At 43.9% G+C, this 21,371-nt stretch overlaps 1 protein-coding gene and 1 long non-coding RNA gene across 3 annotated transcripts; both read left to right on the top strand.

Moving 5' to 3' along the window:
- Positions 1 to 1,638: 1,638 nt before the first annotated feature.
- Positions 1,639 to 20,993, top strand: ECI2 (enoyl-CoA delta isomerase 2). 2 transcript variants are annotated; one of them, XM_064161122.1, is made up of 10 exons: positions 1,639 to 1,801; positions 11,242 to 11,404; positions 12,301 to 12,399; positions 12,627 to 12,818; positions 14,196 to 14,265; positions 14,906 to 15,008; positions 17,687 to 17,807; positions 18,993 to 19,082; positions 19,276 to 19,419; positions 20,476 to 20,993. In XM_064161122.1, the coding sequence occupies exons 1-10, from the start codon at positions 1,734 to 1,736 to the stop codon at positions 20,629 to 20,631; spliced, it is 1,206 nt and encodes a 401-aa protein (XP_064017192.1). In that variant the 5' UTR covers positions 1,639 to 1,733; the 3' UTR covers positions 20,632 to 20,993. The 2 variants fall into 2 exon arrangements, with proteins under 2 accessions (XP_064017192.1, XP_064017194.1); XM_064161124.1 differs by having other exon boundaries at positions 1,790 to 1,879.
- LOC135184911 (uncharacterized) lies at positions 2,990 to 4,874 on the top strand. Its single transcript, XR_010306260.1, has 2 exons — positions 2,990 to 4,302; positions 4,500 to 4,874. It is a non-coding gene; the product is annotated as an uncharacterized LOC135184911 (long non-coding RNA).
- Positions 20,994 to 21,371: the final 378 nt, after the last annotated feature.

Here is a 21,371-nt window from a genome sequence, read left to right as displayed (position 1 = left end):
CTCTTCTATGAAGACAGGCTGAAAAAATTTGGCCTGTCCAATTTGGAGAATGGGAAGCTCCAGGGAGATATTTTAATATCTGAAGGGGAGCTACAGGAAGGCTGGGGAAGGACTGTTTAGAAGGGTGTGTAGCAACAGGATGAGGGGCAATGGTTTTAAACTGGAGCAGGGTACATTTAGGTTAGCCATGAGGAAGAAGTTCTTTACAACGAGAGCAGTAAAATACTGGAACAGGCTGCCCAAGGATGTGGTTGTCTCCCTGGAGACATTCAAGGTCAGCCTTTATGTGTCCCTGGGCAGCCTGACCTAGTTGGAAGTCACTGCATGGGAGTTGGACAAGATTATCTTTGAGGGCTCCTTCCAACCCAGTACTATCTGTGCATCTGTATTAAAAAGAGACTGACAGAGCTGAGTATCCAAATTGTGAAATCTTCCCAGCACCTAACAGAATACAGAAACAGCTTTCACAGAGCAGCAAGGAAGAATTAAATATTCAGGAGCTGAAGCTGAAAGCCCCAGTTTCAACAATGAAAAGAAGGATGATCCAGGGAACTGCAGGCCTGTCAATCTCACCTCTGTGCCTGGTAAGACCTTGGAGCAGATCTTGTAGGCACTGCTGAGGCAGAAGAATAACGAAGAAGTGATTTGGTACAATCAACAGGGCTACCCCAAGGGCAAATTGTGCCTGACAAACCCGGTGGCCTTCTATGACAAAGTCACAACATCAACAGATGAAGGGCAGGCAACTGACATCATTTACCTGGACCTGACGAGGCCTTCGACACTGTCCCACATGACATCCTGATCTCCAAGCTGGTAAAATATGAGTGACAGGACCAAGGGGAATGGATCCAAGCTGGAGGGTGAATGGATCCAAGCTAGAGGAGGGTAGATTTAGCCAGGTGAGGGTTGGTCTCTTCTGCCAGGCAGCCAGCAACAGAACAAGGGGACACAGTCTCAAACTGTATGAGTTTATGAGGTGTAAGCTGGATGTTAGGAGGAAGTTGTTGCCAGAGAGAGTGACTGGCATTGGAATGGGCTGCCCAGGGAGGTGGCTGGAGGTGTTCAAGGGAAGCCTGGCTGAGGCACTTAGCGCCATGGTCTGGTTGAGTGGCTAGGGCTGGGTGCTAGGTTGGACTGGCTGATCTTGGAGGTCTCTTCCATCCTGTTTGATTCTATGATTCTAAGAAGTTCTTCAGCATAAGGGTGGTGAGACACTGGTACAGGCTGTCCAAAGAGGTGGTGGAAGACTCATGCCTGGAAGATTTCAAGGCCAGACTGGATGTGGCTCAGGGCAATTTGTTCTAGTGGAGTTTCCCTGCTCATGGCAGGGGGAGTGGAACTAGACGACCCTTGAGAGCCCTTCCAACCACGACAATTCAATGATTCTGTGATTGCAGTGTCAGTTTGCCTCACCTCACTCCTTCTCCTGAAGCCGTGTCGCGGCAGGCCGCCTCCTGCTTCCCGCCAAAGCGCACTGCTGCCCCTCAGCAGCTGGCGCCGCAGCCTGCCCCGGCGGCGCGGCCTCCCGCCGGCCCGGAGGCGGTGTCTCGGTAAAGGAGCTGGCCACTGCCGTCCCCCAGCCCGCCCTAGCGGCGTGGCCGTCCGCGGCCCTGGAGGCGGTGTCTCGGTAAAGGAGCTGGCGACTGCCATCCCCTGCGCTGCCGAGGGCGTGGCGGCTCAGGCAGGGTGGCGTTCGCCGTCTCCTCCCGCCGCCGTCACTCCCTCGTGTTATGGCGGCCTCGGCCCTCACGCTGACCTTCGTCCGGAGGCTGTCCTGGCGGCCCCTCTGCAAAATAAGGTGAGCTCCGGTGGCCTGCGGCTGAGGGCTCCGGCGTTGTGCTCTGGGAAAGGACGGCCTCCTCGCCGGGCGCTCAGGGTGAGTGTCCTGTGAGCGGCATTTCCCTCTCCCCGAGCAGCCCCACTCCTTCGGCGCTGCGCGGCGGGGCCCATGCCAGGGCTCGGGAGTTGCGGGGAGCTGGGGGCAGGCAAAGTACCGTGGTGCTGCGGGAGCGCCGGTCGATGCCTCGGGCCCGGGCAGTCCCATCTGTCTCCTTCTGGGACGCTGCCCGTACGTACGTCGTTAATGCACGGGAGAATGCCTTGTGTTCACCCTCAGACCAAGGAGATCGCTTTCTCAGTGCTGCTGGGGCTGCTTCTCAAATACTGGGCTCGGGGGCCCCGCTACGAGGAGGACATTTAGGTGCTGGAGTGGGTCCAGAGAAGGGCAACAAAGTTGAGGTTGTTAAGCTTGGAGAAGAGGAGGCTCAAGGGAGACCTCTCTGCCACTATCTGCCTGAAAGGAGGTTGTAGTGAGGTGAAGGGTCAGTCTCATTAGTGAAAAGTGGAAGGGCAAGAGGAAATTGTATCACAATTCACCAGAGTAGGTTAGGTTTGACATTAGAAGAAACTTCTTCATTGGAAAGGTTTTTAAGCTCTTAAACAGACTGCCCAGGGTAGTGTTGGGGTCCCCATTTCTGAAAGTATTTAAAAGCCCTGTAGAGGAAGGGCTGAGAGATGTGTTCAGTGGTGACCCAGCACTGATGGGTTAATAACTGTACTTGATCTTGGAGAGCTATTTCAACCAAAATGACTTTATGATTCCAATAAGCTTAAGACACTCCTAGCTGCAGCAACCACCTTTTAAGTATTGTAATACAGTGTGGGAGTGGAAAACTTGCATTTGATATGTTCCACCAGCAGGGTCTGCACCTTAGTGTTTCTGTCTCCTATGGCAAATGTTTAACCACTGAATAAGTTGTTGGTTAGGCTGGGAGTAAGACATCTGCAACTGCACTGAAATACAGAGCAGAATGTGTGATTCTATGGGTTTTGTTTTTGCTGTTTCCCCTCCTTTGCTTCATCAGTCTCGCAATAACAAGCTTAACTAGTTAATGTGCCTTGCTAAGACTTTGCTTTCCAAATAGTGATGTAGTATCTCTTGCAGTGTGCCTTTATTGCATATTGCTTTTAAGCTGTTTGTAAATCGTATCCCACCTGGTAGTGTGTGCTGCCACGACAGAGCACTAATGGTATTAGTTGGGCCAAGGAAACCAGAAAGGATGGCCTGACTTGTGAGTAGACTTAAAACTGTGACGTGGACGTTAGTATTGGAAATTCCACTGTAAAATGGCTTTTGTGTGTATAAGATCTACAAAATACATAAGTGTGTAAGATTTTCTCTTCCTATCAAAAATAGCTTAAAATACTCTCAGAAAAGTAAACATTTGGTGCGTTAAGTGTATCAGTAAGCAAGTTTGTGAGTAGTGAAGCAGGCATCATCATACCAATAGATTCAACACCTGTGATACTTTTGTTAACAACATGCAAATGTGACTGTTATAATGCACCCTTTCAGGAGTGAAATGCTTCTACTCAAGTATCTCTTCTAGGCATAAGTGCATATTAACCAGAAAACTATAGCCATTTATGCATTAAGGAGTAATATTTCTCTCCCAAAGCTTTGTGAGAAATTATTTGAAGTATGTGCATGAATATCTTACCATGCAGGGAGAAATAAAAGAGAACTGGAATTGCATAATCAGTGTGACTTCAGTCCTTATTTCAGAAAAAGAGCTCTTTAGGAGAGCTTTCTACAGATAAATATTACTAGTTTCATGTGGTTAAGTTGTTAGAGTGAGAGGAAGGGAAATTAAACTAGGAAACACATAAAAGACTGGCCTGCTGGACATCGTTAGGCTAACAGAGTCGGATGTTTGAAACAACAAAATTGTTTATGTGAAATAAGGTCCAGAATGATGTGAATAACAGCTTATTGTGCAGCTTTCCAATGGTGAAACACTGGGAAGCTGGGTATTATTTCTATACCAGAAGTACCCCAGCAGAACTATGTCAAAGAGTAGCAGCCTTGCTGCTTCAGTGTGTTTAGGGAGCTTTTTTTGCAGTCTGAACTCAAGAAGAGATATCCTTGGAGCACTGGGAAAGGAAGGCTTCTACAGCTGTAAAGATGAAAGAATTCCTGCTGTTTTGTCGTGGCTGCTTTTTTGTTTGATTGCTGTTGCAAACTAATCCTCCCAGACTTGGAGTTGTGTGTCCCATGAGCTCTTCTCCACTTCTAGAAGATTTCCTGCTAGGTGTCATGGACTGAGATGAATCTGCTGCTGCTGTTCATACAGTGCTGCAGCCATGCCAGCTTGAAAAAATGGAAGTACTAACTGAGGCAAAGTATTATGGGGCTTGAAGTTCAGGTTGCAACATGGGAGGCTTCCTGTTCCAGCTGCTGCTTCTGGGTTCCAGGTTCTTGGGTGTCGGCTCTTCTGTGCAGGCATCGTGGTGGAACAGGTGGGACTCAAGTAGCTGCTGGTTTTGATTTTCTGTTTTATGCTTATTTTTTTCCACTGTATTTCAATGTGCTTCTTTGGCAAGTAGGCTAAGTTAAGGTAGTGGTTGGTTGTATTGCATACAGTGGTTTGAAAAATTACTAATTTTGTCTTAAACAACTTAAACAACTTATGTGGAATTACTGCTCTTTGCACCAGGAATAGATCCTGCTTACAGCAAACCTGTCTTTGCTCTGCTCTTCTCCTTGGGAAGCAGCCGTCTTCAGGGTTCAAGTTCACTTCTATCCTGGCTCCTGAGCAGTCCCACATCTCCTCTTGACTTCCCTGCATCATGACAAGAAATGCAATTAACAGCTGTGGGATAACTTTTGAATGTTGAGCTGAACTAATTAATGGAAAATGCACAATAAATCTCTTCACAAGAGGCTTTTTCTGCAAATGCTGATGTTAATTGCAAAAGTTGCTGCATCTTGTTTGCACATGCTGACTTACCAATACAACTTAAAAGATAGTGGTGAAATGATTGATTGGCTGTTCAGAAAAGTGTCTTAATAAATTTACATCTTCATCTAAGCACCTTCTTGTACTGTTTTGAACAGAAATATTGGTGACATTTAAAATCTTAGTGAAATCCAGACCAGCAAGCTGAATACCTCTGTACTGTTGAGCTGGGTTTGACAGTTCCCAGATAATATCAAGATGAGTTGTCTGGAAGTCTTGCAGAGGGATTGGTTTGGAACACAGCTTTCTGTTGTAGTCTGTTTGCTTTGAAGCAGTTGATCATTGAAGTCAGAGTGACCATGTCAGCTTTGTCTGGTGAAGTCAGGGAGCACTAGGTGGTACTGTAGTACCTTTTTGCTGAGGAGTTCAAAAGAATCTGATAACGTGAATGCAAATAAGGTGGTGGTTAACTACAGGGTTTGCTCTTGAATTTTGCTGGGCTTGACAGCAATGCTCTCGAGCATGGCTTGAACAGCCATGGCTCTCAGGTATCTGCACTTGATATGAGCAACTACAGTTTCTTTCTACCCATACTTCTTTAGATTTCTCATGGAGAGAAGGTGAGCTTCAGGCAAATCATTTGTCATCTTTCACTGGTTCAGCTGGACTAGCAGGAGTGTTAGTGGGTTTTGTCAAAGTCATCTTGGACAGGGATGTATAAATAACCTTTTTAAGTTTGTTGCCCTCCAAGTACTACAGTAAACTTTGAGTGTTTCTCCACAGATGTCAGATGTATGAGCATCACAGCTATATTTGTTAACATTGTTTGTAGCTTTTGAATGTTTCAGAGAATATCTCTCTGCAGATTTCCCTGCTTGCAGAAGTATCTTACATGGATGGAAGATGTGCAGGAAATTCTGTCATGATGGACATGAATGCACCATGTCCAGTTAAGTCTGCTGGAGAGAGCTCTTGCAGGCATTTCAGGAGATGATCCCAATTTCTTGCAGCAGCTGTGAGGAGAGAATATGAACTGTGTCTGTATACGGCTCAAAAAGCAGAACGTTTCAGGGCTCAGTGAATGCTTGTCTAGATCTTTGATTTTTAGCTAGTCTGTAATATAGAAAACCAAAACTATTGAGCACAGCTGAGCCACTTGAAACAACAGTGATTCAGCACTTCAGTTTGCCAGCAGAGACATCATTATCTGCTAGTTTTTATATGTCAAAACAGCGTGGGAGTGTAAAATAGTAAAAGCTGATAAGGATTTGTACACCAAACTTGTGTTTAGAGCAACTATTGAAATGCCATAATATAAAGAAAGAACTCATTTGACTTTCTCTCTGTTATTAAAGCAACACTAAGTGATTTGGTTACAGAATGTTTGCACTGATCTATTCTGCTAGCTAGGTGTATTGGGAATACCAGAACATTGGAAGCTTGTGTTCTGAGTGTACCAGAGCACTTATATCCTACTACCTGGTAGCAGTAGATTTTTAGTTACTTTATGCTGTCTGCAGTCCAGTAGGATACTGCCAGGGATAGTGGTGGTAGAGCAGAGAGACAGTTAATGGTTTTTAGGAAAAGTGGAGTTCTGTCTGAGTCATCAACATCTCCTTGTTACCACCATGGTTAATACAAATTTGCTTCCCCAGGTCAACCAAATGTAGTTTTAAGTCATGGGAGAAGGTCTTCAAAGAGGTGCATGCAAATGAGGGGAAGTGAAAGTTCCCACATTGGGATGGTTGTGGAAGCAGCTGCAGGATTTTTCAAGGTTAACAAATTGCAAAGGAAAAGATGTTCATGTGTCAAGTACACACAACTTTGTAGAGGTTCTTATGTGAAGTCTTGAGAGAAAAAGCAAAAGAAGTCCCTGCCTCAGATTTCCAAACACACACACACACACACACTCCCCCCCGCCCCCACCCCCCCCCCCCCGCGCAGAGGATCCAGGACTTACTTATTTGGAGTTACATTTTAAATACTGATTTCTATTCCCCTCACATGCCTCATTGTCTAACAGTTGCTACTGTTACTAACAGTGTTAACCTTTTCCACCAGCACTGCTCTTGCATCCATTGATGCAGCTGAACTAATAATCAAGGATTGCTATTTTCTTCTCCAGATCCCTTTCTTTCTTCTCCAGTGATAGGATTCAGGATAATTTTGAGGGAGAATCAAAATGGAAGTAGTGCTGATCAAAGAGGGAGACTGAAGGTTGAGACTCTGCTTGGAGCATGAATATTCCATGGCCAGGCTCCAGCAGGCAAAAGCCACCTTGGTCACACCACAAGAGATCCTCTCCTGTGCAACTGTGGACAAGGAGTGAGGAGGTCCCGTTTGGTTGCTACCCTGCTGTACTTTGGAGCAGCCTCAGAGCAGTGGTTGCTGTTGCCAGAGCAGACCTAGTCAGGCTCTTAGTTTTGGAGTCTTGAACCTTGTAGACCAGTTTAAATGCTGGCCAGTGCCTCAGAAACTGTGATGGGCTAGGCAATGTGTGCTCTTTGCAGGGACTCCAGAGAGAGCACAAAATCAGAAGCTTGTTTCAGGTTATAACCAAACACTTGGCACCTTGAACTTTGTGAGAATTGATTGCATTGTATAATATCTAGGAAAAAAACAACCAACCCAACAACAACCAACCATCCCATGCAACTTTATACAGTAGCTTTATCAAAACATTATTTTGTTGAATTTTCTTTTGAAGTGGAAGGAACAACCTGAGCAGAAGTACTGCCACTTCATGGTGCTGTAATGCAAGGTCTGTGTAAAAGCAGTAGTTACTGTGCTGCTGCCTGTCCTCTATGAGGAGTGTGTGTACAAAAGATGGCAGCAGTTTTGAGATGGCAAAGAAAAGATGCCATTTGCATTATCTGAAGTATTGCATGCACTGTACAAAAGATACATTTTCTGTTAAGTGTGTGCTCCAGGATTCAGCTGAGTGACAGTTTGATGTACTACTTTTTTCTGTCTGGTAGCACTTCATAGTCTTTTGTCTTCCTTGTATTCCTGGAGTTACAGTAATGTGAAATGAGTGTTTTCCAGTCCTGCCAGGAATTTTAAACCCATGTGTTTCTAGCACCACCCGCTGCTTTCAGTTTTATTAGGACTTCTTACTGCTTTTGTCTGTGCTTTATTACCGCAGGATCTACTAATGTTTAAAAGAAAACCTTTGTTAAGTAGATGGAAGATGGAGTTCAGGTATATCCATACCTTCCTTTTGCTGAGCATGCCTAATAGGTCCTCTCTTAAAGAGATCTTTTGACTCTTGTTTAGTCTTTGTGAGGAAATGAATTTGCTTCTAAAGTTAGAGAATGAGCAGCCAGCATTGTACAAGAAGGTGGCATTTTCAACTCTGTAAGTCCTTATACAAGTGACAGAACTACACTGTAACGAAAGGCTTTCTAACAGAACTTGCTAAACAGTGAGAAGCTACTTTAAGTGTAACTTGATGTTAAAAATCTCAGTTAAGAGCCTTTTATATTTGAATGTTTATCAGCAAAAAGAGCAGGTAGAATAGATAAGATCTGCTAGCAAGATATCCAGAATGACTGAATGGGAACAGTTCAAGGCAAGGGAACAAATACGAAGTGATTGTCAGCATTGATGTTTCAGGGTCAGGCAGTGATGCCCAGGATTTATTTTGTTTTTCTTTCAGAAGCACCAGGTGAGTGATCTTGCAGAAACACACAGGCGTTTGTTGTGGGCTTTGTGTCTGCTCTGTCAAGTTGTGACTCTCTTTCTGGTGGGAACTGGTTTTCCTACCAGTCTGGGGAAGTTTACCGGGCCCTCACCACTCTTCCATGGGTACCAGTACACCACAGGTAATTTGTAGCAATAGGGCAGTGGAAACGAAATGCCTGCAAGGTGCAGAGCAATAGAGGTTTACTTCCTTTGAGAGGGAAATAATTTAGCTTTCTTGTAGTGAATAGATGAGCAGGATGAACACAGAGGAGATTTTTAAAGCTCCCTTCCTAGGCTGCTTCTTCTGCTTGAGTTGGAACAAAGTGCAGGTTCAACACAAATTGTAGGTCAGGCTCCAGGTTCTCTGCCTGCCTTGTGTAGTTTCAGCGAGGCTGCTAAAATGTGTGTGCTGACAGGTGGTGAGTCATCCCTTCCTCACTCTGTGATCTACTTGGGGTCAGGGAGCCCTGCTTCTCTTTATGTATCTCTCTGAGGAAGGACACCCTGCTCAAAATGAATAAATTGACAAATACCTTAATCTTTCCTTTGCATTTTCATCTTGTGTTATTTTAATAGAGAAACAGTAGCAGTCAGCATAGCCTTAGCATATTGAAAAGTGGTGATCATCACTGACATATAGTAAATGTCCTGTGATGGGAAGACAGAAGAGTGAACCATAGTTACTCTGCAAAGAACTGAGCTGCAAGCAGCAAGAGACCTACAGAAAAAAGACCTTTTCTTATAAACTTCAGACTTCAATAAACAGCTAAGCTGCACTATCTCCTATTACAAAGCAGTAGTTAAGGAAGAAAAGAATAATGAAAGGTGGAGTATTCAAAGTGGATAGATACTGTATTTTACCCAAAGATTTTTGTAGCTAAGAAGTAAAACTGGATATAACCAAAGACCAAATGAAAGTAGCTTACTTGAAAGGTCATTATTTTTTTAATTAATCAAATTAGTTTTCTCTGCCTCTTCTGACTTGTCCATTTGCATGCTTAATGAGGAGGAGAACTTTTCATGTGCTAAATGCTGGAAGTCCTTAACCCTGAATGTGTGTAAATACCTCCAGACTGGCTGCTGTGCTTTTCCCATCATCAGCTCTTGTTAATTTCTGATCACTTGATATGTAAAAGAGATTCTTAAAGCCTATTTATAATATTGATTGTAGGCAAGCTGGAGCAAAGTCCAGTTTGTCAAACATGTTACAGGCACAGGTCTTCCTTTTTAAATGTTGAATCCACTTCAGTATAGTCACTGTCCTGACTGACAAAAACAAACTGTACCAGAAATGCACATCATTTTGGGAACATCAGCATTCAAGTAGTTCCAGAGATGGCTGGTGAAACTGGAGGAGGAAGCCACTGGTCATCTTCCTATAGTCTCATTTTCTTCATCCTCTAAATGCAACTTTAAAAACACATTCATTGCTTTCAGATCCTACCCCCAAACATGTTTTGTGACTCCAGGCTAGACTAATAAAACTTAGTGTTAGAACACTGTATTTGTATCCACATAGCTATACATTTTCAAGTCAAAGGACTTTTACTGCTGCTGGAAGTGAAGCCCACAAGTCGGCTGAATAGCCTTCCAGTTGGTTAAAGGGTAATCTTGTTAAACTCTGACCCAGCCTTCTGAACCTGTCAAAACAGTAGTTAAACTGGCAAGTGAGTCACCCACGTCTGGTGTGTTTCTAGGTAGAAGCACATATGCTGGAGAGGATCATGAAAAGCAGACAGGCTGCATACTTCTCTTAGTTCACAGGCAGACAGATGTTCACGTTCAAATTATTAACAGAAATGTTCTGTGGTTCTTGTGTGTTTTTTGTGGACAGAGCTTATAGTGCTCCAGTTTATTCCAGAAGCAGGAAACATTATTTCACCCCGACTTAGTCATCTGGTAGTGTCAAATCCAGCTCTTTACATATTAGGGAGAGATTGTAGGATGTTAGGGATTGGAAGGGACCTCTGCAGATCAAAATGCCCTGCCAGAGCAGGACTACAGGAATGCATCCAGACAGGTCTGTTCCAGTGCTTTGTAACCCTTACATTAAGGAATTTTTTCCTCATGTTTAGGTGGAAGTTCCTGTGCTGTAGTTTACATCCATTGCCTCTTGTCCTATCACAGGGTGCAAGTGAGCAGAGTCTGTCCCTTCCTCCTTGACACTGAGCCCTCATATTTATGTACATTGAATAGATACCCTCTCAGTCTTCTCCTCTCCAGACTAAAAAGCCCCAGGTCTCTCATTCTTTCCTTGTAAGGCAGTGCTCCAGGCCCTTAATCATCCTCGTAGCTCTCTGTTGGACACTTAGATAGGTCACTGTCCTCTTGAACTTGGAAGCCCAGAATCAGATGCAGTATTCTAGGTGGGGCCTCACTAGGGCAGAGTAGAGGAGGAGAATGTCCCTGAGTCTGCTGGACACACTCTTCGTAATGCATCCCGGGATCCCAATGGCCATCCTGGCCATCAGGGCACGTTGCTGTCCCGTGGATAACTTGCTCAATAGGACTCCCAAGTCCTCACAGGGCTGTTCTCTAGCAGATCACCCCCCAACCTGTACTGATGCAGTTTATTATTCCTTCCCAGATAGTGCCATATTGTATAAAAGTTGATTATGTTGTAGCTACACCAAACTTCTAAAGCATCTTTCTTGTAATTTCTGGTATCTTACTTTTGTTGTTTTAATCAGTGCAGGATCAAATACTTAATGTTTCACATTTACTTCACACTTTTTAAAAGGAGCATGTTTATTTATTCTCCAGTCCTACGCAAAACCCAAGCAATGGGTTGTTTTTTTTTCCATTTAACCAACAGGCAGGCACAAGCTGTTTACATTCCTTCAGCTCACCTGCACATGACTGCAGCTGCCATGCAAGTCAGCCAAAAAGACTTTGAAAAGGCTCAAGAACAACTGAAGCTTTTGAAAAATGATCCTGGGAATGAAGCTAAGTTGAAGCTCTATGCTTTGTTTAAACAGGTATGTTTGACTTCTTTTGTGTCATAAAGGGCACCTGAGGGGATGGAGCCATAAAATATTTATTTAAAATAAGAGTTGTTCAAATGTATTGTGTCTTAAACTCTTCATTTCAAGCTCTCTAATTCTGTTCTTGAAGTTCCAGCCTCTCAAACCCTACCTGTGCTCTTAGAATAGCTAAACCTGTTTCATCTTACAAATGATGCCTTGAATAAAAAACATTGTTCAAAGAAATGGAGCCAGTTTACATGAGTTGTGTGATGCCATCCATGTGCTATAACACGTAGTGATGCTGCTCTGGAAAATGGCTCATGCCCTGCAAAATAGAGTATGCCACATTCTTCTCTGTCCACAGTCACTCAGCTGGACCTGTCTGATGAAGTTGATGTTTAAAGTTTGATTTCTGGTGGTTTTTCTTTGTGGCTTTCTTTTGCCAGTCCATTGTGGTTATTTCTCGTGGGGCTTCTTTGTGTTGAGGCTTTTTCTTGGTGGTTTCTTTTATCTTCAAGGAACTGTTCCTTCAGCTGACCAACTTTGAAGTAAGAAAGACTCAGCTTAATAGATCATGTGCAGAGGTTTCCTTGTTCATACACCTTTCAAGCCTGTAACTTTCTTTGTAAGAATAAAACTTCCACAGTGTTTGAGCAAAGAGAAGTTAACAGGTGTATTTGAAACTCATGTCTCATAATAGCTAAATGCTTCTGAAAGCCTGGCAGCAGATAGGAGGAAATAGCAGACACTGAAAACTTCACGGTATGAGAAGTGTTTGGATATTGCTCAACCACTTGATGCCTTCTGTCTCAGCTGAATTCTGTATCCCTATCAGCTAAACCTTGTCATTTTCTCTGGTAATGTATTTCAGCTTTAATCAGAGTTTTGTTTTGTTCTCTTTCTTTCAGGCTACTGAAGGTCCCTGCAATGCTCCAAAACCAGGTATGCTGGACTTTGTCAAGAAAGCCAAGTGGGATGCATGGAATTCTCTTGGCAGTTTGTCTCAGGTGACAATATCTATTATTTCACTTGACTACTTTGTAGATTACCTAATCCAGGACACTCTGACCAGCCTGATGTAGGGTGTCCCTGCCCATGGCAGGGAGGTTGGAACTAGGTGATCCTTGTGGTCCCTTCCAACCCTGACTGATTCTATGATTTCTAATTAAGAGAGACTTCTTTGCTCCTGAAGCACAGGTGGATTTTTTTAGCTCTTTTTTAATTATTATTACAGGATGATGCTAGACGGAAATATGCTGAACTTGTCTCAAGTCTGGTCTCTGCAGAATCTGCTAACCAGAGGAAAGATGCTTCTCCAGAAGAGGGCAAACGTGATGGCTATGAAACATTACTGGTTACCAGCAAAAACAATATCACAACAATAATGTTTAACCGACCTGATAGGAAAAATGCCATCAACCATAAGGTAAAATGAACCTAGGAGCATGAATTTGTGTTTTGTCTTTCCTGGGTAAGCTGCTTAAGTTTCTAAAGAATCATTAACAACAGTGTGCTAGTTTCAAGCTAGCTAGAATGGTTTGGTGAGAAGAACTAGATTACAGGCTGTGAAAGAGAAACAAGGGTGGTGTCTGCTTCACTCATAGGCTTGCTGAGAGGTATAAGAGCAAGAATCCAAACATAGATAAGGGAGTCACTCTCTATCTGGGCTCTGGGCTGCATTTTTCTCTCTAACCTCACCCTCTGTCTCTCTGATTAATCCACTTGCTTCCTAACCCCCCTGGCTGACCTCCATTCTTCCTTAGGGCACAAGGGAACATCTAGGGTAAGGTAGAGGGGTGGGAGAAGGTGGGGGGATCAGTTGGGAGCCCTTCCTGGGGACTCAGGCTTCTGGGAGGGCTGTTGTGTTTCTGTATTACCTTTTACTGTGTATATTTCTGTATATACTGTAAATATCTGCTTGTATATTGTGCTAAGCTATAAATATAAGCTTCATTCAAATTTCCAGACCCAGCTGAGTCTAATCTGGGTGATTTCCAAAGTGGGGGGGGGGGCAGGTAACACCCAAACCACCACAAACAGTGATCTGAATTTTATGAGGGCTTGACTCCAATACCAACCTAGGGAAAAAATACCTGGTACAAAATGAAACCATTCATTCAGGTAACATTTTATGGATTGGGCTTTTCTGTGCCCTTTTGAGTTTGGTTAAAATTTATTACAGGATTATGGTCCACACTGGACTAAAATGGCAGACTGCAGGAAAACTGACTAGCCTGGTTTTTGGGGACAAGGTTTGACTGTAGCCTTCTGCATAGCAAAGTGTGCTTGCAGCCTGCTTTGGCCCAGCAGTGCTGTGTATGTGTCTAGGTTACCTTTCCACAGCTATCCTCAAGAGGAAATCCATACAGTTGGGAATGTGGATTGTCCCATTTCACAATCCATACAGTTGGGAACATGGATTGTCCCATTTCACAACCATGAGGATTCTGTAGCAGGGTCTTTACCCTGCTGCTGCTCATTCTGTAATAGATTATTTTGCTCACTTAAGCTTTCAAAATAAGCTACTTCCAGCTAACGTCTGTTTTCCAAAGGACCTTATTCTGCCCTTTAAATTTGCATTGGAAGTCTTCAGTGTTGCAGGCCTGTGCCTTTATGGTCAGAAATACCTTACTTGTAATATCTAACTTTCTGTGGATGCAAATTTGTTTCATACTTGAAAGGACCATAGTTAATCTGTCCTCAAGTTTCTTGTTGTCAGTGTGAATCTCTGTTTCCTGATCATTTGCAGCATCACATTTGTACTACTTAAATTTTCTCCTTTTTCATTTTTCCTCTTATGCAGATGTACAGAGAAATTATGAAAGCACTTGAAGAAGCTGGGAAAGATGACTCCACCATAGCAGTTATTACTGGTACCACACTTCATCTGCCTCTCTCACTTTGTGTAAAATGAAAGTACTGTGCTGACATGAAATATTCTCATATACTTAGACTAAGGTAGAATTGTCAGTGAGGGATTTCTTTCCTCTCATGTATACCAAAGATTTTTTCCCAAGTTTTTGGCAAGATTCTTGCAAAATGATGGATGTTTCAGATTCTTCAGCAAGCTTGCTGTTACATCAGAACATCTTTCTGATGTGGCTGAAGGGAGGTGGAAGGAGATGCACAAACTATGTTTCCATTTTCCTCTTTAAGGAAGCATTTCTCATCTCTTGCTATATGAATGATTGTGAATTAACTAAAAAACTCTGAGCAAGTAAACAGGGAAAGAAAGAAAAGAAATATTTTTCTATCTGACACAGGAAAAAATTCCTTCCCCTTGCCCCAATCTTTCCAATGTACTGTTTTCTGTCTCTTCACTCATTTTCAGCAAACTGTCATTGTTTTTAAGCCATAGGTGTCCTTTATGGTAGCATGTGTATTTTGATACAGTCCCTCTGATTTAGTAATATTAGACACTGAAGTTCTTTTGTAGATGTAATAAATAGAAGCTTCTCAGCTCTAACAGACTCAGAAGCCACTCGTGCACTTACCCATCTCTGTTCTCTGCAGGAAATGGAGACTACTACAGTAGTGGAAATGATCTGAATAATTTTGCTAATATCCAGCCTGGTGAAATGGAGAAGATGGCCAAAGATGCAGCAGTGCTACTCAAGTAGAAAACTTAGTTTCATATCTGCATAAGTTACTGTAATGGGTAAAAATAAAACTTGCAGTTGTGTGATGATGTCTCCATTTAGATGAGTGTCTAAGAGCTGACCATGTGCATAAACAAAGATAAGGGAGAAGTAGTATTAGTAAGATGATGAGAAAATGAGGCTCCCTGATTCAAACAAGACAGGGAACTACTGGAGAGAGTCCAGTGGAGGCTACAAAGATTCTAAGAGGACTGGACCGTCTCTCTGAGGAGGAAAGGATGAAAGAACTGGAGCTCTTTAGTCTGGAGAAGAGCAGACTGAGAGGGGATCTTCTCAGTACTTACCAATAGCTAAAGGGTGAGGGCAAGAGGATGGGACCAGAGTCTTTTCAGTGGTGCCCTGTGACAGGACAAGGGGCAATGGGCCCAAACTGAAACACAGGAGGTTCTGTCTGTACATGAGGAAAAACTTTGCTGTGAGAGTGCCAGAGCCCTGGGGCAGGCTGCCTAGAGAGGTTGTGGAGTCTCTTGTTCTGGAAAGTTTTCAAGCCTGTCTCAACATTGTGATCCTGGGCAACCTGCTGAGGCTAACTCTGCTTTAGCAGGGAGATTGGGCTAGATGATTTCCAGAGGTCCCTTCTGACCCTCACCATGCTGGAATTTTGTGAATATTATCAGTCTTTACAAGTACAGTGATGTTAAAGGCAATTTTTATGGTCCCCAGAGTACATGGAGATTTAATGAAAAAACAAAATCAGAGTGGCTTGGGTTAGAAGGAACCTTTTAAAGGTCATCTAGTCCAACACCCTTGGCAGTGACATCTTCATCTAGATCATCTTGCTCGGAACCCTGGTCCATCTGACCTGGATTGTTTCCACAGATGGAAGCATGATCTTGCCTCTAGAGTTTGTAGGCCACAAGGAAAAATCAGTGTGGTTTTTGCTATCCAGCAGTGTCTACAGTAGCAGGATGTGCCAAAATGCCTTCACTGTCAGGATGCTTTCAATAGAGAGTAGGTGTAAGAAACATACTCAAAATTGCCCAGCAATACTGAGTTCTTGGTTCTGTCTTGAGTCTGAATCTGCTTGCTCAAGTAACCTATTTTCTGAGGCCAAGAACATCTGACACGGTGGTGGAAGTGTTTTCTAGGGACAAACAACATGTTTTATCCCTGTTTAAGCACTTGTTATATTCCTTTACTTCTGTATGTGATGATGGCACCTGAAAGATGCTTGGAAATTGGATTGCTCCCTCAAGTGCTTGGAAATGATGGAAAATCTACAGCAAAGCAAACAATGTTTTGGAGTTACCTTTTAGAGATGAACTGCAGCTTGCACTTAGTGAAGCTGTTTGTGGATCACAGTCTGAACTTGTTGCTGAGGTGTTGTTCAGGAGTTACCTGGCCAAGTGTCACAGCCTGCAGTGCTGTGTAGAATATTCCTGATGAGTAGTCTCGCAATGTGCCCTTGTGGCCAAGAAAGCAAATGGTACCCTGGGGTGTTTTAGAAGGGCTGTGGTTAATAGGTCAAGAGAGGTTTTCCTCCCCCTCTACTCTGCCCTGGTGAGGCTGCATCTGGAATATTGTGTCCAGTTCTGGGCCCCTCAGTGTAAAAATGATAGAAGTTCTTAAGAGTTCAGTGCAGAGCCACAAAAATGATTAAGGAAGTGGAACATCTCCCTTATGAGGAAAGGCTGAGGGAGCTGGGGCTCTTAGCTTGGAGACCAGGAGACTGAGAGATGACCTCATTAATGTTTAAGCATGTGAAGGGTGAGTGTCAAGTGGATGCAGCCAGGCCCAATCTTTAGGACTGGGGACAGTGGGAGCAAATTGGAGTGTAGGAAATTCCATGTGAACATAAGGCAAAGCCTTTTCACTGGGAGGGTGACAAAACACTGGAACAGGCTGCCCAGAGAGATTGTGAAGTCTCCTTCTCTGGAGACATTCAAAACCTGCTTGGACTTGTTCCTGTTTGATCTGCTCTAGGTGATCCTGCTCTGGCAGGAGGGTTGGACTGGATGACATTTTGAGGTCTCTTCCAACCCCTAATGTTCTGTGATGCTGTGACATAGTTCCTGTTCTGTCTTGCTCCTGAGAAGACCCATTTGCTGCGCTGGTGCTGCTGCACAAGCACAGTGCAACGCTGCAGCCAATGCAGAGGTGCCAGGGAAGGGGAATCCTTACAAGCACCTCTCACATTTAAACAATATTAGATTTTAAGAATCTGTTTCACACTTCTCAGCTGGAGAAGTAGCTGTGAAATGAAACAAAATACTGCTTCTCAAACTCCTGCAGGGCAGCACTAGGGATTTCCAAGCTGTGGTAACAATCACAGTCGTGGTGCCTTTTGGGACTATGAGAAGAATGGATATCCCCTAGGAGGGTTTGGGGTGGATGGACAGACAGGGCCAAAGAGTACTTGTTAGTGAGCTGTGTTCAGTAACTGTAGCTGAAAGAGACAACACTCCCCTAACTTGGTGGCAGGAGCTGACATGTACACATTTGACTCTTAGCTGGTAAGAGAATGCAGGTATTTCAAATAGTTTTTACCTTCTGTGTCAGAATCTATTTGGGAAGGGGTCAAAATTCCCCTGTGTAGAACTGGGTTTTGTTCTGCAGTGTCAAGTCATGTGGCTTGAAAGTTGTTTATATTTGGTGAAGGATGTGTTAATTACTTCCTGTTTCTCCCTTTTTCTAGAGAGTTTGTGGATCACTTTATTGATTTTCCTAAGCCTCTGATTGCCATGGTAAATGGCCCAGCTATTGGGATCAGTGTAACAGTCCTTGGCCTGTGTGACGTGGTCTATGCTTCTGACACAGTAAGTACATCACAGAGCTGGTCCCAAGGCAGTCCTTAAGCCTCTTTCTGCAGCAAAGATGGTTCAGTTCAGGATAATCTGACAGAATTACCCTTACACACAAGGGTAGAGGCTTTTTGCATCACAGCAAGGAATACCTATGTTATTAGCAAAGGGTTGCTTTGTGGTTAACTACAACAAGGAAATTCCACCCATGTTACGGTTGTCAAGTTACTGGCAACAGTTCAGGGACTCTTTGCTGCCACTGGGTACAATAAAGAGTAGCTGCTCTGAAATTAGGCTTTTAAGGCCCCTTTCAGGCATGTCAAGGGAAGTAAAAGGTGGTTATGGAGTGGAGGAGCAGTAACCGGCATTTTATCTAACCTGTGTTACAAGGTAACTTTGGAAAAAGCTTTGATTTATTCAACTTGAGATTCCTTTTAAGGTAGCTTGCGAAATAAGTAACCATAAGCTGTATTAAGGTGTAGCAGAGAAGCCCATTATAGGGCTGAATTTCATAGAATCAACCAGGTTGGAAGAGACCTCCAAGCTCCTCCAGTCCAACCTAGCACCCAGCCCTATCCAGTCAACCAGACCATGGCACTAAGTGCCTCATCCAGGCTTTGCTTCAACACCTCCAGGGATGGTGACTCCACCACCTCCCTGGGCAGCCCATTCCAATGCCAATCACTGTCTCTGGGAAGAACTTCCTCCTAACATCCAGCCTATACTTCCCCCAGCACAACTTGAGACTTTGTCCCCTTGTTCTGTTGCTGGTTGCCTGGGAGAAGAGACCAACCCCCACCTGGCTACAACCTCCCTTCAGGTAGTTGTAGACAGCAATGAGGTCACCCCTGAGCCTCCTCTTCTCCAAGCTAAACAACCCCAGCTCCCTGAGCCTCTCCCCAGAGGGCTGCAGTTTGCTGCAGTTCATTTGTATGAGGCCATTAAGCAGATACAGAATTTAACCTGAGGCCTTAATTTTAGGCAAGCTTTTCCATGCAGAAGTGTCTAGGGTGGGTGGTACTTTTCCTGCCTCATCATTGCATCAAATATTTTCTCAAAGTCCCTGCTGGATTGAGTTTGCTGATGTGAGACTTAGGAAAATTGAGCTTCAAGGGATAAACTCCTGCTTGTCCCATCAGAGGATAACCAAGGACTCTTCTGTGAGGTTTGCTTTGTTTTGTGCTTCTTTTTTTCCTGCAGGCTACATTTCATACCCCATTTAGTCATCTTGGACAGAGCCCAGAAGGGTGTTCCTCATACCTGTTCCCAAAAATCATGGGTGTAGCCAAGGTAAGAATGTCTGCACTGCATATGGGATCAGCTGACCTCTGTATGTGGGTACCCTCCAACTGTAAGAGCAAATGTGTACTCATAGCAAGGGTCCACAGAATAACTTCCTGCCTTGCTCCTTTTAAACCAGAAATGAAGATCATTCAAGCTTTGTGTCTCCTTGAATCACAGTTTCTACTTCTCTTTTATACAGGCAAATGAGATGCTTCTTTTCAGTAAGAAGCTGACTGCAGCAGAAGCCTGTGCCCAGGGACTTGTGACTGAAGTCTTCCCTGACAGGACTTTTCAGAAGGAAGTTTGGGCAAGACTAGAAACTTTCTCAAGGCTCCCCAAAAATGTCAGTATTGTGATTTTGGTTTTTTTTCTGCTTTGAAAGCACTATCAATCCTCCTACCAAACCTGTCCTGCTGTGTGGCTTCACTTCATCCTTAGTCCTGGGGACTGGGGCATCTCTCTGAGGAAAGGCTGAGAAACCCAGGGCAGCGTAGCTTGGAAAAGAGGAGTCTGAGAGGGAATCTTCTCAATGCTAATCAATAGCTAAAGGGTTGGAGATAAGAGGATGGGGGCAGAGTCTTTTCAGTGGTGCCCAGTGACAGGACAAGGGGTAATGGGCACAAACTGGAACCCAGGAGTCAAAAATTCTTCAAGGATGCCAGAGCTGTGGAACAGGCTGCCCAAAATGGTTGTCGAGTCTCTCCTCTACTGCAGATTCCAAACCTGCCTGGACACTGCAATCCCAGGCAGCCTGCTCTGGGTGACCCTTGTTTAGGAGGGGAGGTAGACTAGCTGATCTCCAGTGGGTCCTTCCCCACTATGCTGGAGTTTTGAGATTCAGTGGAGTAAGATGACTTAGTGTTATTTTCCTTCAAAGGAAGATCTCTTTTGGCAATGCTTTGAGAGCCCTACCACTGGCTATACTCCCTTAATTGCACTGGGGGTGTTCAGGACACTTAGTGGCTTTACTTTTGCTGCATTCAGTCATCCCCCTCCCTAGAGTAGGTTTTGCAGAGCTACTTAACTCATAGTGGTATTACCTTTTGCTGGGCAGGAGGAGACACTTGTGCCATCTGTGGGTAGCGCAGGTTGCATTTGGCACTGCAGTTAGCTGAGCAGGTTTCTCCTTCTATGATTCCTTCCTCATATGCCCACCTTCTCTGATTAGCAGTGCTGAGTGAACTGCTGCTTCACTCCCCAGGAACCTCCTCCACCTAGCAGTATTAGTAATTAAATGCAGTAATTACTTTGAGGGGAAAAAAAAAGACTAAAATGGAGTCTGATGTTAATACGATGTGGTTTGAATTCCAGTGTGTTCATTTGTGCTGTTTCCTGATAATGTATCAGAGTTAAGGTACAGAGAACATAACTTCTCCATGTTCCTCTCTTTATCCTCCAGTCCCTGGCAGTGTCAAAGCAACTGTTACGAAGTCTGGAGAAGGAGAAGCTTCATGAGGTCAACAAGAGGGAGTGTGAAACCCTGAGGGAGAGGTGGCTCTCTGAGGAGTGTGTAAATGCTATTGTCAGCTTCTTTCAGAAGAAGTCAAAACTCTAACCTTCAGAACAAGCTACCTTCTGACAGGAGCTCAGCTTGCCTTTATCATGGATAAACTCTCTTGAAGTAATAATTATTACTGAATACAATTCAGTCTGTTTCCAAGTACTGGGTTAACCAATACAATGTTATGTGCCTTGGAGTATGGGTGCTATGGGTGCTTAGGTGGGGAAAAAACGTTCATTGTTCTGTAGGCAGCAGTGAAGTGTCAATAATGCTACAGCAAATTGTCTTTTAAAAGGAGCCAGAGATCAAAGAGGAACCCTATTTGACATCTCTTCAGTAAATGTCCTGTGAGTGGTTTTTCTCATCTGTAGGGAGCACTGTATTCATGAAAAAATAAATAGAATGTTTAATTACGACTGGAAACTTGTGCTCATTGAAATTGAGGGCATTGGGGCACATAACAGTGTTGAGGTAAAAACCTTCTGTCCTTTTCTAGAGCATGTGCTGTAGTTACACCCTGAGGGTGCTTGTGGATTTCTAAGTGTACAGTTCATTACCTCCACTATTGGTGTCGCTGCTTTGGGAGATTCTTCACTGATGCTGGGTTCTGTTATTGGAAGAGCAGAATACAGCAGAGAGGGGGAGTTCTATCTGGGTGTTTTGTTTTTATTGAAGCTGGGCTTTCTCTTACTGCTCCGACCCTGGAAGTGTAGGAATCACATCAGTATTTTGGATTACAAACATGTTCTAACGTACAGGAAAAGATTAGGCAGATTGAAAACTCAAGACTTGCA

The sequence above is a fragment of the Pogoniulus pusillus genome, chromosome 21 (assembly GCF_015220805.1).
Source record: "Pogoniulus pusillus isolate bPogPus1 chromosome 21, bPogPus1.pri, whole genome shotgun sequence".
NCBI classification, from domain to species: domain Eukaryota; kingdom Metazoa; phylum Chordata; class Aves; order Piciformes; family Lybiidae; genus Pogoniulus; species Pogoniulus pusillus.
This window is presented reverse-complemented; position numbering and strand designations above follow the sequence as displayed.